The sequence below is a fragment of the Ictalurus furcatus genome, chromosome 1 (genome assembly GCF_023375685.1).
Source record: "Ictalurus furcatus strain D&B chromosome 1, Billie_1.0, whole genome shotgun sequence".
Taxonomy (NCBI): domain Eukaryota; kingdom Metazoa; phylum Chordata; class Actinopteri; order Siluriformes; family Ictaluridae; genus Ictalurus; species Ictalurus furcatus.
In genome coordinates this window covers 3,807,769-3,830,886 of record NC_071255.1, presented here as the reverse complement: position 1 = coordinate 3,830,886, position 23,118 = coordinate 3,807,769, and the positions used below count along the sequence as shown (strand labels likewise).

Genomic DNA, 23,118 nt, shown 5'->3' with positions numbered 1-23,118 from the left:
GTCACTTGATGATAACCCGCCGCAAAAATACTGCGCTTCTCGCACTTCTTAATAAGTACTCTCTTATTATTTATTCCTCGAACCGGACTCTTTCCGTTAGCAAATATTTTTACCGTTATTATCTCTCTCTATATATATACCCGTCGGTATATATCTTAGTTTTGAAGCTGTGTTCTAAGAAACACCAATATCTCTGCCGTCGCAGAGGCAAAGTTCCTGGAACTTCTTATAAGAAATCGCTCCATGTAATACTTCTCTCAATGTAATACACGCATTTCTTAAATCATTGACTCCCTTCCACACAGACAGCAATACACAATGACTTAAAATGCTAATTCTAAATCATTGACTATTCAGTGACTGGTAGGAATCATCAAGATTTTAGTATTAGAATTGGATGCCATTAAAGTAAGGCTGCATCGGTCGTTCACTCTGGACAACAAAGGACAAATCCCCTGCGTGTCAACACGGACTTCAGGGTAAAACTTTTCTACGAACATTTGCTTGTTGTCCAGAAAAGCTGAAATGACCCGCGCAGCCCAGCCAGGAGACACCAAATTGTCGTGGAAATTAGACAACACTCGCAGACTCGTCCTCTGAGGCTGTGAATACTTATGTACATGTGCTTTTTTTTGTTGTTTTTTATTTTTAATAAATTCGCAAAGATTTCAAACAAACTCCTTTCACATTGTCATTATGGGGTATTGTTTGTAGAATTTTGAGGAAAGTAATGAATTTAATCCATTTCGGAATAAGGCTGTAACATAACAAAATGTGGAAAAAGTGAAGCGCTGTGAATACTTTCCGGGTGCACTGTGTATATATGAAACTCGGAGTATGACACACTTCTGTGTACCGATAAGAAGCAGTTTGAGGCAGTTCAAACAGGCTTTGTTTTAGGGATCTTAGAAGATGTTCAAACGAACCTTGAACAGAAGAACATGTTTGTGTCTCTGTATAGCAGAGGAACATTATGTACTAATCTAAGTGGCATGATATGGCCTTCTTAGGCGTTATCCTCTCATGAAAGGAAACAGAACAAGAACAAAACTATTACAAAGTAAAAAGGAATAATTTCCCTCACAAGACATACAGACTCAATTCCATGCACTTTATATGATGCTAAACTGGCAACCCACATTAGTGCATAAATAAATAAACACTCCTTAACTCAATTTCTTGATTGATTAGTGTAAAACCGGCTGTACTATTTTAATTAGTCAATTTTAAATATGATATTATTATTATTATTATCATTATTAATTAAAACATATTAATATTACCTGAAAAGGTCAAGACCGTAGAACAGTTTTGCGAATGCGTTTCGTATTATCTCGGATTTGTCCTGCTTGATATGCCGTAGCTCCGCGGCTGCTATAGTGACGGATACAGCTGTAGATGCTATAAGATGGCGGCGTTATGTTATACAGTAAAATGTTGAGCTAACTAGCTGGATAATTATAGTTACCTTGTTAAAAACAACAACAACAACAACATAATATTACAAAAAAAAATTTCTCGCATTTATTCCGTTGAAGTGCGCTGGGAGAAAAAAGGGGAGAAATCAACCATGTCGTTCAGAGATCTAAGAAGTAAGCGAGTTCTTTTATTTATATGTACGTTATACAGTGCGTTGCATAAGTATTCGCCCCAATGACCTTCTCTGCATGTTGTAGTGTTACACCCTGAAACTGGAGTGGACTCATTTGGGATTTTATGTCACGTCTGGGTGTTTTGTTGTTGTTGTTGTTGTTGTTGTTGTTGTTGTTGTTGTTTGTAGATTTTACAGAGATGATGCGCGCGCTCGGCTACCCTCGACTGATCTCCATGGAGAACTTCCGGACGCCGAATTTTCCTTTGGTCGCAGAGATCCTCTTGTGGCTTGTCAAGAGGTGATGCATGCATATATATAGCCCTCATATCTATCCAATGAATACCCCCATCCACACACACACACACACACACACACACACACACACACACACTAGTTTCACATTCAGACATATAGAATGTTAATAATACCAAAGTTTAATACTAAATTTGAAAAGTTGAAAATGGCTCTTTAAACATTTTAAAATGGAAACTAAAACACACACCTAAAAATAAAACTGAGTGTTTTTGTCTCACGCAGGTACGAGCCACAGATGGACATCCCCAGTGACGTCGACACAGAGTCGGACCGAGTGTTCTTCATCAAAGCCGTGGCTCAGTTTATGGTATTATTAACTTCAATAGAGAGAAGACAGGAGAGGCTGGTGAGAAGACGACGTTTATAGATGTGTATGTGTGTGTGTTTGTATTCACAGGCGACAAAGGCTCATATCAAAATGAACCTGAAGCGTCTGTACCAGGCGGACGGCTATGCAGTGAAAGAGATGCTGAAGATCACCAGCGTCCTCTACAACGCCATGAAGACCAACGAGACGGGCGCTGACGAGCCCAGCTCCGACGACCCCAGCAGCAAATTCAAATTCAACCTGGCATCCAAGGTGAGTGGTGTTTACTCTCTGGTCGTGTGTTTGCGTAAACGTTGTCCTTATTATTATCGTTTTAATTGTGTTTGCATGTGTGTGTGTGTGCATAGATAGCAGATTTAAAGGCAGCGCGTGAGCTCGGCTCTGAGATCACGGCAAAGGGGGCATCGCTGTACGACCTCCTGGGGCGTGAGGAGGACCTGAGAGAGAGCAGGACTGCTGCCATCGCTAGACCGCTGGAGATCGCTGAGGTGGAACGAGCGCTCCGAGTGGCTGTGAAAGACGTCCTGGTACACACACACACACACGCGCGCACCCACAGCATGATTCACAGATACCGCATGCCCTACGCAACAGAGTCAAGTGAATGTGCATTCTGATTGGTTCATGTAATATAATATCAATTGAATAGCCTGCTGATTGTGTGTGTAGGAGAATGTGCAGAAGACCAAGGAGATGTTGAATAACGTGGCGTCCGACGAGGCAAGCCTGGACGCCAAAATCGAGAAGAAAAAACAAGAGCTGGAGAGAAACCAAAAACGCTTACAGACACTTCAAAGTGTTCGGTGACGCGCACACACACACACACATTTGTTATTTATTTATTTATTTATTTATTTATTTATATTTAATACCCTTGTGGTTTAGACCACGCCCACCACAGATATGGCTATTTCGAGCATTAAGAGATATAAATAGTGCACTGACATGCAGCTACAAAGTCTATACACTCTGAATGAGATCATGGTCCTGTGCGCAGGCCGGCGTTCATGGAGGAGTACGAGAAGATCGAGGAGGAGCTGCAAAAGCAGTACGAGACGTATGTGAAGAAATTCCACAACCTGTGTTCCCTAGAGCAGCAGCTGGACGAGTACCACCAACTGGAGCAGGAGCGCTTTGAGGTACAACACACTCTGTCCACGTGGACAGAGTGTTTTTTTTTTTAAAAAAGGAGCTGTTTCGGTGCTTGGACCCCGCAAATCGCACCGTCCAGCTATATTAATAGCACTTACTATTATTATTATTATTATTATTAGTAGTAGTAGTAGTAGTAGTAGTGCACACTTACAGTAATGCACTGATACAAAGCTGTAATGATGGCGAACTAAACATAACTTCTGCGTTATGTTTCGAACTCGTTCTACCCACGAAGAGATAAACGAAAAACCGAAGCGAGGCATTTTTACTTTGTCGTGTCATATTATACTTTTCTGTGTCGGACTAGGAAACGGAAAATTCCATGAAAATGATGCAAATCAAGCTACGTGAGGAGGACAGGAGGCTCATGACGAGTGGAGGTAGTAACACACACACACACACACACACACATTCTCACAGTAATTCACATCGACACGTCCTTGCACACAGTCAAGCGCCACTTTTCTCGTTTTAGTGCGAGAGGAAGACTCCGACATGGAGATCCCAGAAGACGAAGGCTCGGACAGCGACATCGAGGAAGGTCGACCGTCCAAACCGTTCCCCCTTCGCCATGCGCAGATACCGGGTACCCGAAGCTCAAACACACACCGCACAGTCCAGCGTGGTCTAACGGTTCACAAACGATTCCCAAAAGATCCGTTTTAGTTTTGTTTTTGTCCAGTTAGTGTTGCTGTAGTTCATTTTTGGCGAGCGATCCCGATTGATTAATTTATTTATTTCTTGCTGTAGGTCGAGCTGGTGGACGTCTCATTGGCAACATGCAGGGAGGCGACTCCGATGAAGTGAGTCAAGACAAAACACGTTGAAATATATATGTATATATAAACTGTATATCTTTTTTTTTCCTTTGTCTCTGGTGCGTGGCTTTGCTCTTTCTCTCATTCACACTCGTTCACTCAGCCCAGAGTAAAGGATACGCCGCACCGCCCTGGCACTGGCCGGAGGCGGAGGAAACGACAGGTGTGTGTGTGTGTGTGTGTGTGTGTGTGTGTGTGTGTAGGAAGGTAGCAGTTCGCATAGTTATTTAAACCCCAAGAACCCAACAGCCCACTGGATGTCTCTACTGTGTGTGTGTGTGTGTGTGAATGTGCACTAGTAGAACCTTCCTCCCTTTCCCTTACCTGCCGTAAACACGTGGACACCAGAGAGTCTTCCTAGGTCACCTACCCTGATTTTGCGAAGGGCGGAGCTTACAATAAATCCGATTGCACCCTCCAACTGATTAGCTAGCAACCTCGTAACCGTTTTTTGCGTGTCGGTCCCTGTAGTCGGACGACAGCGAGATCGATGTGGACGACGACGACGAAGACGAGGGAAATGAAGATCTCGACGAAGAAAACGACAGTCTGGAAGGCTCCGCCTCCACGCACAACCGACCAACCAGGTCACTGCAACCTCAGATCCTGGAGGAGAGTGACAATGACTTCTAACTACTACAGTCCATGTAATGTAATGTAATATTATGCAATAAATTCGCACACACGTTGTTAAACTTTTTTTTTTTTTTTTTACAGTTTATTATAAAATGCTTCAGCTGACAGGAATGTTTATTGTATTTTATTTTTTTGTTTTAAACAAATAAACCGCAGTATAAAATATTGTATGCAATATTATACAGTAAGAAATAGAATCAGCACTGATACATAATAATAATAAATACTAATCCATATAATTAAATAAATGGTTGTAATTTGTACAGCTTGCAGCTTGAGTGTGTGTGCGCGCGCGCTCTCTCATCAGATGTCCACCACACACTCTGGCGCGTCAGCTCGTATGGCATCCGAAACGACCTTCGCTCCCGACTCGCCAATTCCGTTACCCTGAAGACTGAAAAGTTCACAAATTTAAACATGCATGCAAATGACTCCTCTCTTCTCTCTCACTCACACACACACACACACACACACACACACACACACACACACAAGTCTTGTGATTTGCCTTCTAATTAGTGACTAGACATCAACAGGTAAAGTAGAACTCCAAAGGTCTACAGACATCTTATAAAAACACTCAAACAGCAGCTGAATTCAGTCGATTGACATCCCTCTGTCCGGGACTGGCAGCCTGCTCTACCGTTCAAACAGAACTAAACACAACAGCATGAGTGTAACAATGCTGAGGAACACTCGGTACTAGCGAGCGGTCCAAGTACGCTCCGTTCCCTCCGTTCGCTTTTCCTCGCGAGCTTGATTTTCCTAACAAGGTCTCTTGAGACACATAACAGTGCAGAACATCTGCGTCGTGACTGGAAATAATGAAATTCATCCGAAAGTGGCTCCGCCCGCTTTCCTTTCTGCTGCCCAAATGGATATCCCAGTTATTCGCGCTTGGATCCGTAACCGCCTGCTGTAATCATAACGACACCGGATTCCGGCCACGGAGGTCGGTTCTATTCCTGACGCCTTCGATGAACCTCCCGGTATTAATATTAAAACACCGGCTAAGATTTACGGACTATTCACGAGTACGAGCGAGTTTTAACGTTCCGTTCTAAACTGAAGCGCGTAACTCCTAGGCAGGTGCAGTAAACAAGCCTACTCTGTTTCCAGCCACCTCGCAGAATTCCACTGTTTGTCACGGGGCATATAAACGTATGGGATTATAGGATAAACTACAAAACCAGGCACCGTATAAAGCACTTTGGTGAAGGAAAATTTCTGATCTCTGTTAACTAGTTACGACGAACCTTATGTGGTTTGTTTTTAATGAACGATCGACTTTAGTCCTTGACTCCCGATCCAGTTCTAGTTCCTCTACTGTATGAATTTTGATAATGATGACAATGATAACGAGTCTTTATTGGGCACGTATACATTACAGTACAGTGAAATTCTTTTCTTCGAATACCCCAGCATGCAAGGAAGTTGGGGTCAGCTATGATACAGCGCCCCCTGGAGCAGAGAGGGTTAAGGGCCTTGCTCAAGGGCCCAACCGTGGCAGCTTGGCAGTGCTGGAGCTTGAACCCCCGACCTTCCGATCAGTCACCACTGCAAACTGTTAACATCAGGGAACTTACTTTATATAAGTGAGTTGATGATTTCCTCTGAGAGCAGTGGCAATGAAGATGGCTCCATCCATTCCCAAAGAGTTCTCCTGAAGACTACACACAATAAACAAACATGCTTTAAAATAAATAAATCGGTAAATAAAATCCCTCAGAGATTTTCGAAGCATTTTATTTCTCGACGGCTAGCTCAGGAGTGAGGTTCCGTGCATTTGACCAGAACGTTGCGAGTTCGAATCCTAGTACAGCCAAAGAGTTTCTTCCATTAGGTTCTTCGACTGTTTTAGCCGTTCTCGTGTCATAACATGCATCAGGAGCAGTGTTGGTGGTGACATGTCAGAACGATTTAACTATTAGCGGTGAATAGATATGTCCAACTGCTAGAGAATGTGAAAATATTGGCACCCTATAAACCTAGTAAAACAACCCCAAAAAAAAAACACCCATGTAAAGCCTACTTTCTAGCTAGTCATTAGCTAGCATATTTCCTGCACCTACATCTTCTAGTTGCTTAGCAACAGTGTTCCGGTTACTTTAGCTACGCGAATGGCGAGCATGTATTCCCAATTCCCATCTTGAAAGCCCCAAAAGTTCCTTTTCGAACGCCCCAAAAAGAACATGTCTGCCATTTTGTAATAATGATTTGTTCGCTGATATTTCAGGATAGGATTCTGTAGTGATTCTCATTTGTATTTCTTTTAGGTAGCAACTAGTACCGATAGCGAAGGTCAGCTGAAAATCCCACGAGAGCTCATTGCAAGGACAAACAGGACAGTGACGCAAGTCCTGACCGTTCTCGCAAATATGTACGAGCATAATTTCATCTGGTTATAACTTTCATAATAAATTGTACTTCGCTTAGTATATTATAAAAATTACTTTTCAAACGCATTACTATTTATTATAATAGTTTCGTTTTGAAGCTAGTGTCAAGGTATCAAGGTATACTTACAAATGGTAGCATATTAAAAAAATAAAAATAATATTGCACAGCACACTACTCACTTCAAACTTCTCAAGCTACGATTGGTCTTCAGCGCGCTGGAGAGAGCCTTGGCCCCGCCCATGCCGATGGAGTTACCGCGGAGACTGATCACAAGGTGAGAACAGTTTTTTTTTTTTTTTTTTAAGATGACGCATGACAGCAAATTAAGTATACAGATCATGACTGCGATTGAGACAGACTCACTCGAGTGTGTGGAGGCTTTGGTTGACCATCAGAGCTTCAGCCAGAGCCACAGCACCCGCTTCACCCGCCGATACACCCTGAAGACTACACACACACACACACACACACACACACACACACACACACACACACACACTCGTACATTCTTCCAGGAAGACAGGAAGTTGATGTAGGCCTTTTCCTGGAACCTGACCTATTTCTAAGGCTTACTGCCAGACCACACGCTGCACTTTTACCTGCTGTGTGTGTGTGGGCATGTTTTTACATCTTAGTGGGGACCAAATGTCATTGATGATCACAAGGATAGAATTGTTTGGCTTGTGCCTACAAGGAGTTTTACAAAAACCGCGGCTTTAATGAAAACATAAAAGAGCCGAAGGCGCGAGTTGGAATTAAATAATTTTCTCAATGGAAGGTCCTCACAAGGATAGTAAGACAAGTGTGTGTGTTTGTGCGTGTTTAACTTACTAGAGCACCATGAGAGAGGAGTTAACCTTCAGCGCGCCTGCCAGTGAGACGACACCATCATCACCCAGAGCATTTTCCTGGAGACTACACACACACACACACACACACACACAGATTAATGCACACCCTCGATCAGCCAATCAGAAAGAAGAACTATTCACAGTAGTAACACTTTAGGCACCTATTGTTCCATAGGAGTAACAATACCAGGACAGAAATGAAACTAGAGTTGGATAGAGATGGCTCTGTATCTACTCACTCCAGGAGCTGGATGAACGTGTTGGATTGTAGGGACTGAGCTAGAGCTTTAGCTGCACCAGCCTTCATGAAATTCCACTGGAGACTAACACACACACATACACACACACACACAAACAGATAGAGAAGGTGAATCCTGCAAAACTAGTGTTTCTTGGGATGCTGGGACACGTGTGTATGTGTGTGTGTGTGAGACTCACTGCAAGGAAGTCAGAGCTCTGTTGACTTTCACTGCTGCCGCGATGGCTTTCACACCTTCATCATTAAGAAGATTCGCTGTAAGACTGACACACACACACACACACAAATATATTTAGAAATCCCTGGGGCTGTCCCAACAAACTTAGAATACTACTGAAATTTCACAGAAGGAAAAAAAAAAAATCTCACTGTTTAAGATTCCTGGATTTTTTGCCCGATTGAGCTCCGTGTCTTGATGTAGGAAAATGAAGTACTATATTTTCTTAACTAAAAGTTGTTTTTTGTTGTTGTTTTTTTTTTTTGCTGTCCACTGCAAGGTACACTTACATTAGCTTAAAACTAACAATGTTAAAAAGCCTGAAAAATCCATGGCAGGGATAAAGTTGGACGAGTGTAGAAATGGAAGAAACCACTACCAGTAGGGGGCGCTGTAGTAGAGGTGACTAAATGAGCAAAATCACAGTCTTTATTTACCTCGTGTTTCCTTTTTTATTTTTTGTCCTGCTCGTTAATTCAATTGGCTTCTATTTCACATGGACGTAAAATCAAGCAATAGGACTCTTTACTACAGGAATACAGACGGAAATCTGAAACATTAAAGTGTACGATACGGTAAAAGAGAAGCGAGGAATGTACTCACTCAAGCTCCCGGAGTGTGTGGTTCTCTTGTAAAGCTCGGCCGATGGCTCGAGCACCTTCGACTCCGATGGAGTTCTCCCTAAGGCTACACACACACACACACATAATATAGCATAGTACTGTTTAAAATGAAAATCCAATTTACATTATGAGGACCCCAATAATATCACACTATTTCAGGTTTTCCTTTAATACCCTAATTATTACCCTTCATAAATGCCCAGAATGTCTCAGAAATGTCTTACATTTTCCTTTTTAAATGAAGAAATTTGTCCCTGGTGTGCTTGGGATCATTGTCCTGCTTAAGCTGCTGGACAGACGGCCTCACAGTTGTGTGTGTGTGTGTGTGTATATATATATATATATATATATATATATATATATATATATATATATATATATATATATATATATATATATATAGTATCTCACAAAAGTGAGTACACCCCTCACATTTTTGTAAATATTTGATTATATCTTTTCATGTGACAACACTGAAGAAATGACACTTTGCTACAATGTAAGGGGTGTACTCACTTTTGTTGCCAGCGGTTTAGACATTAATGTCTGTGTGTTGAGTTATTTTGAGGGGACAGCAAATTTACACTGTTTCACAAGCTGTACACTCACTACTTTACATTGTAGCAAAGTGTCATTTCTTCAGTGTTGTCAGATGAAAAGATATAATCAAATATTTACAAAAATGTGAGGGGTGTACTCACTTTTGTCAGATACTGTGTATATATATATTTAAAAAAATACACTTTTCATCGTGAAACCCAACAAAACATGTCACACAGTTTCAGGTTTTCCTTTTTAAATTTTGACCTTGATTTGGAAGGAGATTAAAAACCTTTGTGTACACACATACTCACTTGAGTTTAGTGAGGCCCTTGTTGTAGCACAGGGCTTGAGTCAGAGCCTTCATCCCCCTGTCACTAACAGAGTTACTCCGGAGGCTGATGGAGACAGAAAGCAAGCGATCGTGAGCGATGTGGAGTTAGAGCTGACATTTACAATTGTGTGTATGTGTGCACGCGTACATAATACCTGAGAGTTTGGAGTGTATGGTTGACTGCTAGTGCTTGAGCCAACGCTAGTGCGCCGATATCTCCCAAATGATTTCCAGACACACTGAGATAAAAGCAAATGTTCCATTATAATCAAGCATGCACGTGAACAGAAAATTGAATACCTTTAGTAGTAGCTTAATTCATGACGTTAGTTAACACTGACAAACGTTAACAAAAATCAATCAAGTAATACGAATATAAATGATACCTTAGTTTACCGTTAATACTTTTAATAGCAAGTACATTAAAACATTTATTCTGAGCATATTCTATCCAGGACTACAATTGTTCCCATAAAACACGCTGAATGATTTAACCTGGACCTAATTAAAGCAAACTGGAACATGTAATACATATAAAATGGCTAGAAATGCTAGTATAATAAAAGAAAACTGTAAGTATACTTGATGCTTAATTTACTTTGCTGCTTCACGAGTATACATTAGCATACTTTGAGAAAACTTCAGCTTAAATACTTCAATTATTATTATTATTATTATTTTTTTTGCATAAGGGCAAGCACGACCAATCTGAACTTGATTAATACGCTGGTTTAGCGAGTGTATCTAGCTTGATCTAGTAATTAATAAACAACGTAGAGTACACTATAGGTGTTAACGCGTTAAGATTCTCTTAATTAACGAACATTATTCACGCCTATATTTACATTAACTCGACCGTGATTTTCAACATAAAAAATCATAATAACATAACAACATTAATAATTCACAGGTTAGGTTATTAACGTAATAGCGACATTAAAAGATGCTCGTTTTAACCTACCTTAAGTTTTTGTCTTTATTAGACCGAGAATAACCGCATAAAGTAACATTACCATAGCTTAGCGTACTATAGATGTAAAATGTCAACACATTCAAAATTAGCTCAACGTGTAGTCGGGATTTTAATCAAACATCAGTTAATACAACTGGCATGTACTGAGCGTGTATTTATGCAGAATTTACGGCTTGCTAACGTTACGCTAACGTGTTTAATAATGATTGCTTGATTCATTTTCTATGACCGCACAACTATCATGTAACACGAGCTGCGATACAGATGTTGCTGTTGGATTCTCAGTTATGTGGTAAGCTGCTTTTTTCATCAAGAGAGAAAAAAAAGAGAAGCAGCTATAACATAAGTGATAACAGGAACTAACTTTTTTTTATTTTTATTTTTTTTAAAAAAACAAAAATGCCAATTGTTGACAAATTGTCATGGTATAAGAGGAATTCAACACTTTTTGGAATGCTGTTACAGGACAAACATCAACTTCAGGGTGGTAAAAAGAACTCCTCTTCACGCTGGGCATCGCGCCGTTTCACTGTTAATTATTTTCCTGTAACAGCATGCTCACAAGTGTTTTATTCCTCACCCAAGTGAACCTTAATGTGAAGTGTTACAAAAGCATGTTTCATACTTGAGGTCTTGTAATATCTGGTTCTTTTTGAGCGCTTCTGCAATTTTCTTCACCCCCTCTGGGCCTATACTGTTCTTCTTAACACTGAAACACACACACACACACACACACACACACAAAATACATGATAACATAAAAAAAAATTCTTGAAATTAATTAAGGGAACATTACAATGCAATTTCAATGTAAATGCAACACACACTTACTTTAGTGTGGTGAGTTTCCTGTTTGACTGCAAAACCTCGGCCAGTGCTTGAGCTCCCTCGTCCCCTATCTGGTTACTTTGAAGACTAACACACACACACACACAAATATAAATACACAACAACACTGTACAGTTATATTTACTCTATAGATTTAGATCTTGTGTTCAGTTTAGTTTATATTACTGCCAATATTTCATATTACAAATGTAACACTGTCCAGGTTTTTGTGTTCTGAGGACATAAAATTTAATATACAAAGTATACACTTAGTATACACTTGCATATCTATAACGTCTACTGTATTTCAGTGGAACTCACTTGACTGACACGATAACCTGGTTCATCTTCAGCGCATCGGCCAATGTCTTTGCTCCTTTGGTGCCAATGTTGTTGCCATGGAGACTGTTAATAAAAAATTTTTTTAAATAAATAAAGAGGCCATGTGTCGGGACAAATAAAAGCTGGACGAGCCACGAAGTTAGTATATTATCTGATTTTTCACTCTCACATCAGGTCCAAGTTGCACATAATGAAGTTTAGGATGAGGGAATTGGATAAAATCCAATCCATTGACTTTCTTGTGTCCCTATGAATGACGCTTGAAATCATTTAACTCAAACATCCATTGGTGATGGCACAGTAGGTAGAGATATATATATATATATGTATACATACACACACACACACACACACACACGGTTACACTGAACACTTACTCCAGTGTGGTGAGAGTCCGATTGACCAGAAGAGCTCGACTCAGTGGCTTGATCCCCTTACTGCTAATCGAGCTATCTGCCATACTATAGCGAGAGAAAATTAGAGAGAGAGAGAGAGAGAGAGCTTAATGAAACACCAGAGAGTAGAGATATACAGTATATATATCTGTACGTACAGTACACACATTATACCTTAGTGATTGAATATGACAGTCTTTGGCGCTTAGCAAACTTCCCAGGAGCTCCATTGCATCGTCCTTAAATTTATTATTTTCCATCCTGAAAAATGCACACACATGCAGTAAAATGCAAACGTTTGCATTCCCTTAGGACAAGACAAAGACAATGAAGACATTTCATATAAGACAGATGCTCAATCAGTATCACAAATAACAATAAGTAGAACTCGACACCAACGGCATGAACGAGGATGCCTCCAGCGCCTTGTTGCTGTGACCTTGACCCTGTTTGGATTACAGTGATGATTCCATGTAAATCCTACGAACATTTAACCATTGTTCTCGAGGGACCTCGCTAACAAGAATCTTGGATGGACGGACTGACTTCTATACACAACCCCCAACCCCCTTGGTTACCCTGCCAGACATCGTCCGTGTTTTGCCCAGAAACCACAGGGATGCACCACACTTCACCATATAAACACAGTCCCCTCCAAAAGTTTTGGAACAGCAAGGCCAATTCTATCATTTTCGCTATACATTGAAGACATTTGTGTTAGAGATCAAAAGATGACTATGAAGCAATAGAGCAGAATTTCAGCGTTCATTTCCTCATATTTACATCCAGATATCTTTAAAAAAAAAAAACTGAGAACTTGACAACTTTTGTTTGAACCCACACATTTTTTCAAGAACATGTGACCGATACGTGTTTCTTGCCCAGGTGTGTCCTGTTTAAACAATTAATAGCCCTGAATGTCTTCTCTTGGTTTGAGCCCTATGGTTTCCCCTGTGAAGACCGCATTTGTTGTTAAAAAGGATAAACCAACTTGAAGACCAAAGGAGTTGTCTATAGGAGAAAAGCAAGCCATTTTGAGAATCAGAGATCAGAGGTATCGCACAAACATTGGGCATAGCCGATACGACAATCTGGAATGTCCTGAAAACGAAAGAAACAGCTGGTGTACTAACAAACAGACATGGAACAGGTCGGCCATGGAAAACAACCAACGTTGATGACAGAAACATTGTGAGAGCTGTGAAGAAAAATCCAAAAACGAATGGTAGTGTCATCACCAACAACCTCCACAGGGCAGGGGTGAAGGTATCACAATCCACCGCTTGAAGAAGACTTTGAGAGCAGAATTATAGAGGCCATACCACAAGCTGGAAACCACTCATGAGCAGTAAGAATCAGAAAGTCAGATTGGAATTAGCAAAGAAATACAGAGATGAGCCACAAAGGTTCTGGAACCAAGATGAACCTCTACCGAAGTGATGGAAAGGCCAAAGTGTGGAGAAATAAAGGATCTGCTCAAGATCCAAAACATACAAGCTCATCTGTGAACCTCATGGTGGAGGTAGTGTCATGGCTTGGGCTTGCATGGCTGCTTCTGGAATTAATGCTTCTCATTAATCTTTATTGATGATGTAACTCATGACGGTAGCAGCAGAATCATTTAAGAAGTTTAAAGGAACGTTCTGTCTGCCGATTTACAGAGAAATGCATCCAAATTAATCAGGAGGAACTTCATCATGCAGCAAGACAACGATCCAAATCACACTGCCAACTCAACAAAAGATTTTATCAGGCGGAAAAAGTGGAAGGTTTTAGACTGGCCAAGTCAATCACCAGATCTTAACTCAGTTGAGCAGCATTTCACCTCCTGAAGAGGAGACTGAAGGGAGAACCCCCCCTAAAACAAACAAACAACTGAAATAAGCTGTAGTAAAAGCCTGGAAAAGCAACACAAAATAAAATAGAACAATTTGGTCATGTCACTTTGTCACCTGCTTGATGCGGTTATAGAAAGCAAATATGAAGTGTTATTTACTTTAAGACTATCTGTCCCATTACTTTTGCTTGCCTAAAAATTGTATGGTCTGCTACAAAAAGTGCCATGTTCTAAGTAGTTTAACACATCTAGATGTAAATATCAGGAAATGAAAGCTGATATTCTGATCTATCATCTTATATTATATATATTATATCTTTTGACCTCAAAAACAAATGAATTCAGTGTAGAGCAAAAACATAAGAATTGGCCCTGCCTTTCCAATACTTTTGGAGAGGACTGTATATACAGTGTATATATTTGCAAACAGTAAGTGTTTTTTCTGTTTTTTTTTTTTGTTCTGTTAAAATATTGTTAAAGTACTACCTTCATATTGCTATGGTTATATTTCATCCTAGTACATACTGTACTGTACTGGTGATTAAAGTTAGTAATATGAAGTCTGGTGTGAAACAAGCACAGCTCAGAGTGTTTCATGGTTTCCAAGAGTGGCTAAGTGTGAAAAATGAAATGTGCATGTGAAAACCGCTATTGATAAAAATTATATGTGTGTCTGGGTGTGTTTGTGGTGGGTGTGTTTGTGTTACCTCAACTTGCTGCAGTACAAGAGCTGTGGGAGTAGTTGCTTGAGAGAGGCAAAGTCCAGGCAGTTTGAGAGGTGTGTCTCATTGGCACATGACTCTGACACCTGCAGGAGATATGCTAGCACTGCACAAACCCCGCCCTTCAGTTTCCCCTGTAGTCTACAGCCAGTCAGGTCCTCCTCCACAGAGCGTATCCACTCCCCCTGCTGTAGCTCTGCCAGGCAGGCGACTGTAGCTACACTACGCATGCTAACCGCCTCGCCTCCTGATCCTGTCACTGTGTTCTGGAGCAGAGTCATTGCCATCGTGCGCTGGGTCACCTGCTCTTCTCGGCTTACTCCCAAAGCCCCGCCCAGCAGAGCTCCGGCCGCCGAGGACAACAGGCCAGAGAAGAAGCGCATGAAGAGGTCAAGTTTGCCGTTGGTCGACGCACTAGTTTTCTGAAGTGCAGCACGATAGTGGTTTTGGAAGCCAATTCGTGGCCATGAAACGCTGCTCTCGGAGAACAGATCAAACATTCCACGCCGTGAGGACACATAGTAGAAGAGCGCGCCTAGAAACTCCTGCACAGAAGTGTGTACAAACCGCCATGACACAGAATCAGAGGACCAGCTCTGCTCACGTTGAAGGATCCGATGTCCCAGAGATCCTGGTGGCGGTGGGATGTCAATACCATAAGTTCGTAATTCGTTCTCAAGAAACGTATGACGTTGGCGCAGCAGACTGTAAAAGGCCAATCGTCCGAGAGTGCCCAGCGGCTTCCGGATGCTTCCGCCGGATGGATCTGTGCAAGAGAGACGTGGCCAGCAGTAGAGGGCATACACCTCTGTCAGAGTCCGTGGGAGATGTATATCCTCCAAGTCCATCCCTACAAGGTGGGACAAGGTGGTTGTAACAATGTGACAAATGCAAGGCACTGAACAAAGAATGAGCAAGGGTTTCTGGGATCTCAGATGAGCCCATGTCTGGCAAGACTTGTCCTCTGATGATTGCGTTTCAGAATCCGACCGAGTGGGCTGCTGGAATTGTGTGTAAGAGTTCTCTGGCACGTGTGTATTTTTTATGTAATCCTGAATCTGATCATGCAAAAAAGGTGGGACTTCCGTCACACGATCCACCAATCCCGCAGGTACTTTTGCCCCAACTCCAGGCCTTGACAAAAGCCACAGTGATGCCCTTGGTAAGAGGTTGCCCCTGATGATGTTTGTGATAAGATCGGATACCGGAAGCTCCCGACGTGTATCTGATGTAGCCGGGGCCTCTGAGAAGTCCAGAGGCAAGCGGAATTCTTCCAACCCATCAAAGATCAACAGCACTTTACAGACATGACTGTTCAAAATCACATCAACGTTATCATATGGAACAACCAATCGAAGCAACCTCTCAAGTGACAACCGTTCAAGACTGCTCAATTCCCAGCACGCAATAGGAATTGCCAAGCTTAACTCTTGGCATATCTTCCCTGAACTCCATTGATGGATGAATTTGTGCACCAATCGGGTTTTCCCGCTGCCAGCCACTCCTACCGTCAGTGTGACACGAGGGGCGGTGCTAACCCTCGTCAGCGGAGCGAGGAGTTTATCTAGTCCCAGTGGACGACTGTGCATAGGTCCCACTCCTCTGTTGACTGACACTTGAATGAGATCGTGCTCTCTCTGTTGCAGATCAGACACACCGTCGACCAGTAACAGGGCAGGTCCAGGGGTTTGATTGGGTGCTTGGTGGGATAGAATCTCAATGTCCTCTTGGACTTGCTGGAGGAGGCTGTCTTTATGTTGCTGAGCAACAGAGTCTAAAAAGAAAGCAGAAGAGAGACCCGTCTCTAAATAAAACTACGTTTACGCACGTAAATATTGAACTTAAATGGTTGCCTCTGAATTCGCAAGTTGATCTTGCACACACTCACCATGCAGAGTTATGAGGTTGTACTCATCCGGATGCGAGTTCTGCAGGTAAGTCTGGAGGGTGCTGCCCTGCGGATCACCTCTGAACAGCAGCTCAATCAACGCATGCACTTTATCCTCCAGAGATCCCGCCTCTTTGATAATCCCCACGCCTTCTGCACTCAGTTCATCCGACTTCCTCATGTGGTTGACTATGCCCACCAGTAACGGGTCAGTGATGAATCGCTGCAGTGATTTCTGATTTTTACGCAACCAGCCAGCATCTGATTGAAACAAACACAGCACGATGGGATTTAATCTAATGATATTACATCATCCTTGTTAATAATGACACAGGAAACCGAGTGTGTGTGTGTGTGTTGGTTTTTACCATCCATCTTTTTGCGAGTTCCTGATTTTGGAGTGGATTTAAGAACCATATAGCAGTCGTCCTGCCAAGGAATTTGAGAGTTCCTCTCCATCCCAGTGTACATACTGTAGGTGTTCATGTGATTGTATGTTTATTAGATGTTAAACGCCGATTTCGCGGTCACCCCTTTGACCCATGTCTCTGTTTCAAAGGAAGAGTTAAAGGCATGTTAGAAATTTCACTTAATAAACAATGTATTAGAGTCGTACATACAAAGTCAATGAGATACCTTTATTTAGATCCACCTTAAAAGGTGTCGTGGATTTGGAAAATGCACAACCATTACAAGCAGAGTAACTATAAATCTACAAAAAAAAAAACAAACTACAAGCTATGTGGAGTACACTGAAGCTACGTTCATGGCTGATGTTACCACTTTTGCGAACTATAAATAACAAGCAGTAGTAGTTTAAGTACTAGGGTTTTCTCTAAGGAGATTTATTTCATATTTTGGAAAGAGTTTTCTGTGTCGGCGCTTTGTAACGGTCAGGTTTCCAACATGGGAAAGAGGGCGTTGTGGTTGCGTACTCGGTTGTTGATTATTTTCCTCTAACAGCGCACTCTTAAAGTGTTTTATGTTTAAATGTCTCCGTTTATCATTCATTTTATTATCCCGTAACTATTATTAAAAACAGTGAACCGAATAAGGACGCGTGCCGAACGGACAGTCGGGTCCATAAGTATTTGGACAGCGACACAATTTCCGTACTTTCGCCTCTGTACACCACCACGATGGATTTCAAATAAAGCCATCAAGATGAGATTGAAGAGCAGACTTTCAGACTTAATTCAAGGGGTTTAACCAAAAAAAAAAAAAAATTACATTAACCGTTTAGGAATTACACCCATTTTTGCAGAGTCCCTCCATTTTCACAGGCTTGTAGAAATCTAAACACACACACACACACACACACACACACACACACAAATAGCTGCTTCATTTCTGCACACGCAATGCATGTGGCTTATAACACACTTTGTGCTTCTACAGGCTTTTGCTGCTCTTGGGATGTCAGCGTATGCATGCAGAGCATCGCAGCAGGGGGAAAGCATTCAAGACGTTCAAGACCCAGACAGACGCTACCTCACAAACCTCACAAGCCACATGCTTTAACAAACACCCGGTTACCAAGGAAACGGCACGACTTTTCTTTAATACACATCCACAAGCATGCTGAGCACATAACGATCGGTACAGCGATCAACAAATGACGTGATTATTGTCTGACCCGACACCCCTGTACTGGCCAGATAAAAATACACTGGTCACAAGCACAACAATTTTGTCACGGCCAACTACGTTCTCTTAATATACTTCTTCTAGAAGTATAATAAGCTGGTGTATGACTATTGTAGTCATCTTTTGCAGGCAGATATGGTAATAAAAACATCCCATTACCATCGGCAAAGAAGTTAAACAGAATCGATCATTGGGTTATCAAAACAGTTAATACAAAGACTAAAAGAAAAAAAAAAATCCATCAATTAAGAAATGATTTATTAACCACTCGATTATCACATGATGGAACATTATTTTTTACTTTGCATTATTATTTTTCAGTGGTTTACATTTTTCGTTTCCTAATATATTTCTTTCTTTTTTTTTTTAACCAAATTGTTGATTTCTTTACATTCGTTTTTTTTTTTTTTTTGCTTTATTTTTCCATTCATGTGTTCATTTCTTTATTGGCTCATTACTTGATTATTGATTTATACGAATGGTGTCACAACTTTCTTTCCTCACTCTTTAAACGAGATATTTTATGTCGATGTTGCTTTTTTCATCACGAGTCTGAAATATTTGTAGGGTCAGTGAATAATAAATGTAATATTGTACATTCCCTTCAGTGCTGTTCAGAGATGCAGTCAGGAAATGTCACAATTTTAATTTCAAGCAAAATGAGGTTACAGGGTGTAGAAATGGATGAACAAATAACTAAGCTGTGGTTTTCGTGCTGTATTATATTACAAATAAACATGAATTTGACACTATTAATTAACAGTATTGTTGTTGTTTTTTTCAGACAGAGAATATCAGAAGATAGAGCATCTCAATCAGATATAGTTTGTCTCAAGAAGCAATTTTTTCTATAATTAAAATGATGAATTCATGCATAAATTATGATACAAGCATAGCAGATGAGTGCTCCTTAGATTTTCATTCAAACCATCAGTATGTTTTTCTTACAGGAAAGCATAGCAAATGAACAAAAAAGTGAATTAAGAGTATGATAAAGTTTCACAAAAATTTACAGTGGTGCTTGAAAGTTTGTGAATTTTCTATATATCTGCAGAAATATGACCCAAAACATCAGAGTTTCACACAAATCCTAAAAGTAGACAAAGAGAACCCGATTAAACAAATGAGACAAAAATATTATACTTGGCCATTTATTCATTAAGGAAAACGATCCCAATATTACATCTCTGTGAGAGGCAAAGGTATGTGAACCTCTAGGATTAGCAGTTCATTTGAAGGTGAAATCAGAGTCCGGTGTTTTCAATCAGTGGGATGACAATCAGGTGTGAGTGAGTGCACTATTTTATTTAAAGAACAGGGATCTATCAAAGTCTGATCTTGTTTGTGGAAGTGTATCATGGTACGAACAAAGGAGATTTCTGAGGACCTCAGTAAAAGAGTTGTTGGTGCTTATCAGGCTGGAAAAGGTTACAAAACCATCTCTAAAGAGTTTGGAAACCACAAATCTACATTCTGACAGATTGTGTACAAATGGAGGACATTCAAGACCGTTGTTCCCCTCCTCAGGAGTGGAGACCAACTAAGATCGCTCCAAGAGCAAGGCGTGTAATAATCCGCAAGGCCAGAAAGGAACCCAGGGGAACTTCTAAGCAACTAAAGGCCTCTCTCACATTAGCTAATGTTAATGTTCATGAATCTACCAACAGGAGAACACTGAAGAACAATGGTGTGCATGGCAGGGTTGCAAGGAGAAAGCTACTGCTTTCCGAAAAGAACATTGCTGCCTGTCTGTAGTTTGCTAAAGATCACATGGAGAAGCCAGAAGGCTGTTGTTTTCTTTTTGGTTTAGATGAGAGGCGTTATGTTTGGAGAAAGGAAAACACTGCATTCCAGCATATGAACCTTATCCCATCTGTGAAACATGGTGGTGGTAGTATCATGGTTTGGGGCAGTTTTGCTGCATATGGACCAGGACGGCTTGCCATCACTGATGGAACAATTTCTCGAAAAATTCAGGTTTTTCTAAATTCTTCTCAAGTCTAATAACGTATGATTTCCTCAATATATTTTTCTTTAGGTTTCTTGCATATTGGCTATCTATAGATTCCAGTGGAATATGACCGTAATAGCCACCTCATCAGCAGGTGTCAGACGGTCCAAGCTGCACAGCTGGGTTTGAACTTTCTGTCATATCTGCGGTGGAAGCTGAATAGTTCAGCATTCTGTGCAAGACTGTCTGAGGTCTATATATACACACACTACCATGCTATAAAAAAAAGCACAACATTTCAGACATTCATTTATGTACACTTGCGTAATTTCCTACCTCCTTCTCTAAATAAGCTTACAGCGAAGAGCAACTGACCCTCTGTGGTTTATTAAAAGAATATGACAAGGTTACTTCTAAGGTTAAACCCCCCACCCCCCCACCATTATAAGGTTGGGTAAAATCAATTGAGAATAGTTTGAAAACCTGAACAAATTATTTTAAAATTATACACACCCTCTGAAATTATTATTGGAACGGCGAGGCCAATGTTGAACAACTTAAACCCCGACACCGTTTGGGGCATAGTCAACCACCCATTTTTCGAGCGCTCAAAAAATACTGGAACACGACAGGTGATTGACGGGTGTTTCTTGTCACCCAGGTGTTCCATGTTAGATCGAATTATTTCAAGAATGAATAGCTCCGAATGTCTACTCTTGGTTTCGGCCCTGGTTTTCACCTGTGAAGACCAGAGAGCTGACCAGAACCATTGCACAAACATTACGCATAGCCAATACAACAATTTTTGAACATTATTACAATAAATAAATAAAAAAAAGAGGCTAAAATAGCGACTCCACTCTAAATGAAAATGTGGCTTGTTTGAATGCGTACTTCACAACAGTAGCATGAAAAAAAATCCATCTTTATAGTCAGAGCGATATCGGTCATGATAATTTGAGAAAGAAATGACTAATACTGAAGAACAGATCGAGAGTTTCTCTCAGGTTTGAGAAGTCCTCCCTTACACAGTTTATATTCGTGCTGAAAATCTCAATGTTTCCACAGCTTTTGTAAGTTATTACTGCAAAGAGCTTCCTTTTTAAAATTTTTTATTTGTTCGCCGTTTTGTACGAGCGTAATGGTTTAATATTACTGAGCAGGAAAACAGTTACTGTAGAAAAAAAAAAGCCTACAGATGAATGGACACCGACCGGCGAAGTGGAACTAAGATCGTGCGATGTTACATCAAACGCTCGAATTTGAGAGTGAATAAAATTCTAGTGGAAATTCCGTAAGCATTTATTCGAAATTTGGTCCAAAACAATGAAAACATCAAGAACCAAACCAAAAAAAAAAAGAGTAAATAAATACATACAAAAGGGGTCCAAGATGCCATCAGTACCCCACAGTTCCCTCCTATAGGCACGCGCACACTCACACAGTACTTTAAGAATGCAGTATTCTAACTCTCACCTTGTGTAGTTGTGTGTATTCACTCTTTCGTCTGCGATCATGTTTTTGCTTTTATTGCTCGTTCTGCATTTCCGAGCACACATGCACAACACCCGTCTTGTCTGCCTCTTTCGTTCTTTTCTTCCTGTCACACCTCGCTCTCTTCCTGTGATGCAGATAGAACTTTGACAAAGTCAGCAGCATCTTCGCGTCACGCACTCGAGTGCGCACGACTTCACTTTAGCAACTAGTTCACCGCCTTTACCTGCATCATCTTCCCTTGTGCATGGCCACACACACACACACACACACACACACACACACACACTTGTCTACTTTCATATGCAGACACACACGCGGCGTCTCTACATATTAACTCTGTTAACACTTGGTTTGTACGGGCTTTGAGGAAAGAAAAAAAAAAGTTACAAACTGCACGTTGTTGTGCCACGTTTTTGAAAAAATTGGCCATGCTTGACAGACAGAGTGAAACAGAGTGCACGAGCGTCTGGCACGCAGCAGGAAGTGCTTCTGAGAGAACAGGAAAAGAGAGACAGGCAGAATGAGACACGGTATCGGATGATGTTTCTGAACAACCTGTGCGCACTCTCCTGGGATTTTCATACACACGACAGTCTGAAGCGTTTTACACGGAATGGTGTGAAAAACAACAGCAGCAGCAAATTAATACAAATAATAAAAAAAAAAAGTGTTGTTTTTGACATGCTTTCTGCTCAGCATGGTTGTAAAGAGCGGTTACTGGAGTCACCACAGCCTTCAAGTCAGCTCAAACCGGTCTGGCCAAAGATTACGAGTTAAATCAGTTACAAAGATGTGGTCGCTTTTTTTAAACCGGTCGGTTTAAATTATGCTACTAGTACGGTTATATTATGGGAAAGTATCGAGGGTACGTACAAACAAGAGTATTAACTGCAGAGTGGGATAAAAAAATCAAATATATATATTATATATATATATATATATATCAAAACAACCAAACAGTCCAGAGC

At 40.9% G+C, this 23,118-nt stretch overlaps 2 protein-coding genes across 4 annotated transcripts; one reads left to right on the top strand and one right to left on the bottom strand.

Moving 5' to 3' along the window:
* The first annotated feature begins 1,380 nt into the window (after positions 1-1,380).
* cluap1 (clusterin associated protein 1) lies at positions 1,381-6,496 on the top strand. Of its 3 annotated transcripts, none has more exons than XM_053620342.1 (12): positions 1,381-1,592; positions 1,781-1,892; positions 2,132-2,216; positions 2,307-2,489; positions 2,585-2,764; positions 2,907-3,040; positions 3,235-3,376; positions 3,700-3,772; positions 3,868-3,978; positions 4,143-4,195; positions 4,314-4,373; positions 4,682-6,496. In XM_053620342.1, the coding sequence occupies exons 1-12, from the start codon at positions 1,571-1,573 to the stop codon at positions 4,841-4,843; spliced, it is 1,317 nt and encodes a 438-aa protein (XP_053476317.1). In that variant the 5' UTR covers positions 1,381-1,570; the 3' UTR covers positions 4,844-6,496. The 3 variants fall into 3 exon arrangements, with proteins under 3 accessions (XP_053476317.1, XP_053476334.1, XP_053476327.1); XM_053620359.1 differs by lacking the exon at positions 4,682-6,496 and adding an exon at positions 4,510-4,527; XM_053620352.1 differs by lacking the exon at positions 4,314-4,373 and having other exon boundaries at positions 4,682-6,488.
* nlrc3 (NLR family, CARD domain containing 3) lies at positions 4,907-22,988 on the bottom strand. The gene is made up of 19 exons (XM_053620329.1): positions 22,130-22,988; positions 17,424-17,603; positions 17,056-17,316; positions 15,153-16,941; positions 12,783-12,869; positions 12,591-12,674; positions 12,193-12,276; positions 11,875-11,958; positions 11,669-11,752; positions 10,226-10,309; positions 10,051-10,134; positions 9,177-9,260; positions 8,536-8,619; positions 8,337-8,420; positions 8,078-8,161; positions 7,610-7,693; positions 7,426-7,509; positions 6,433-6,516; positions 4,907-5,240 (listed from the first exon to the last, which is right to left on the bottom strand). The coding sequence occupies exons 2-19, from the start codon at positions 17,539-17,541 to the stop codon at positions 5,150-5,152; spliced, it is 3,438 nt and encodes a 1,145-aa protein (XP_053476304.1). The 5' UTR covers positions 17,542-17,603; positions 22,130-22,988; the 3' UTR covers positions 4,907-5,149.
* Between the last annotated feature and the right edge of the window lie 130 nt (positions 22,989-23,118).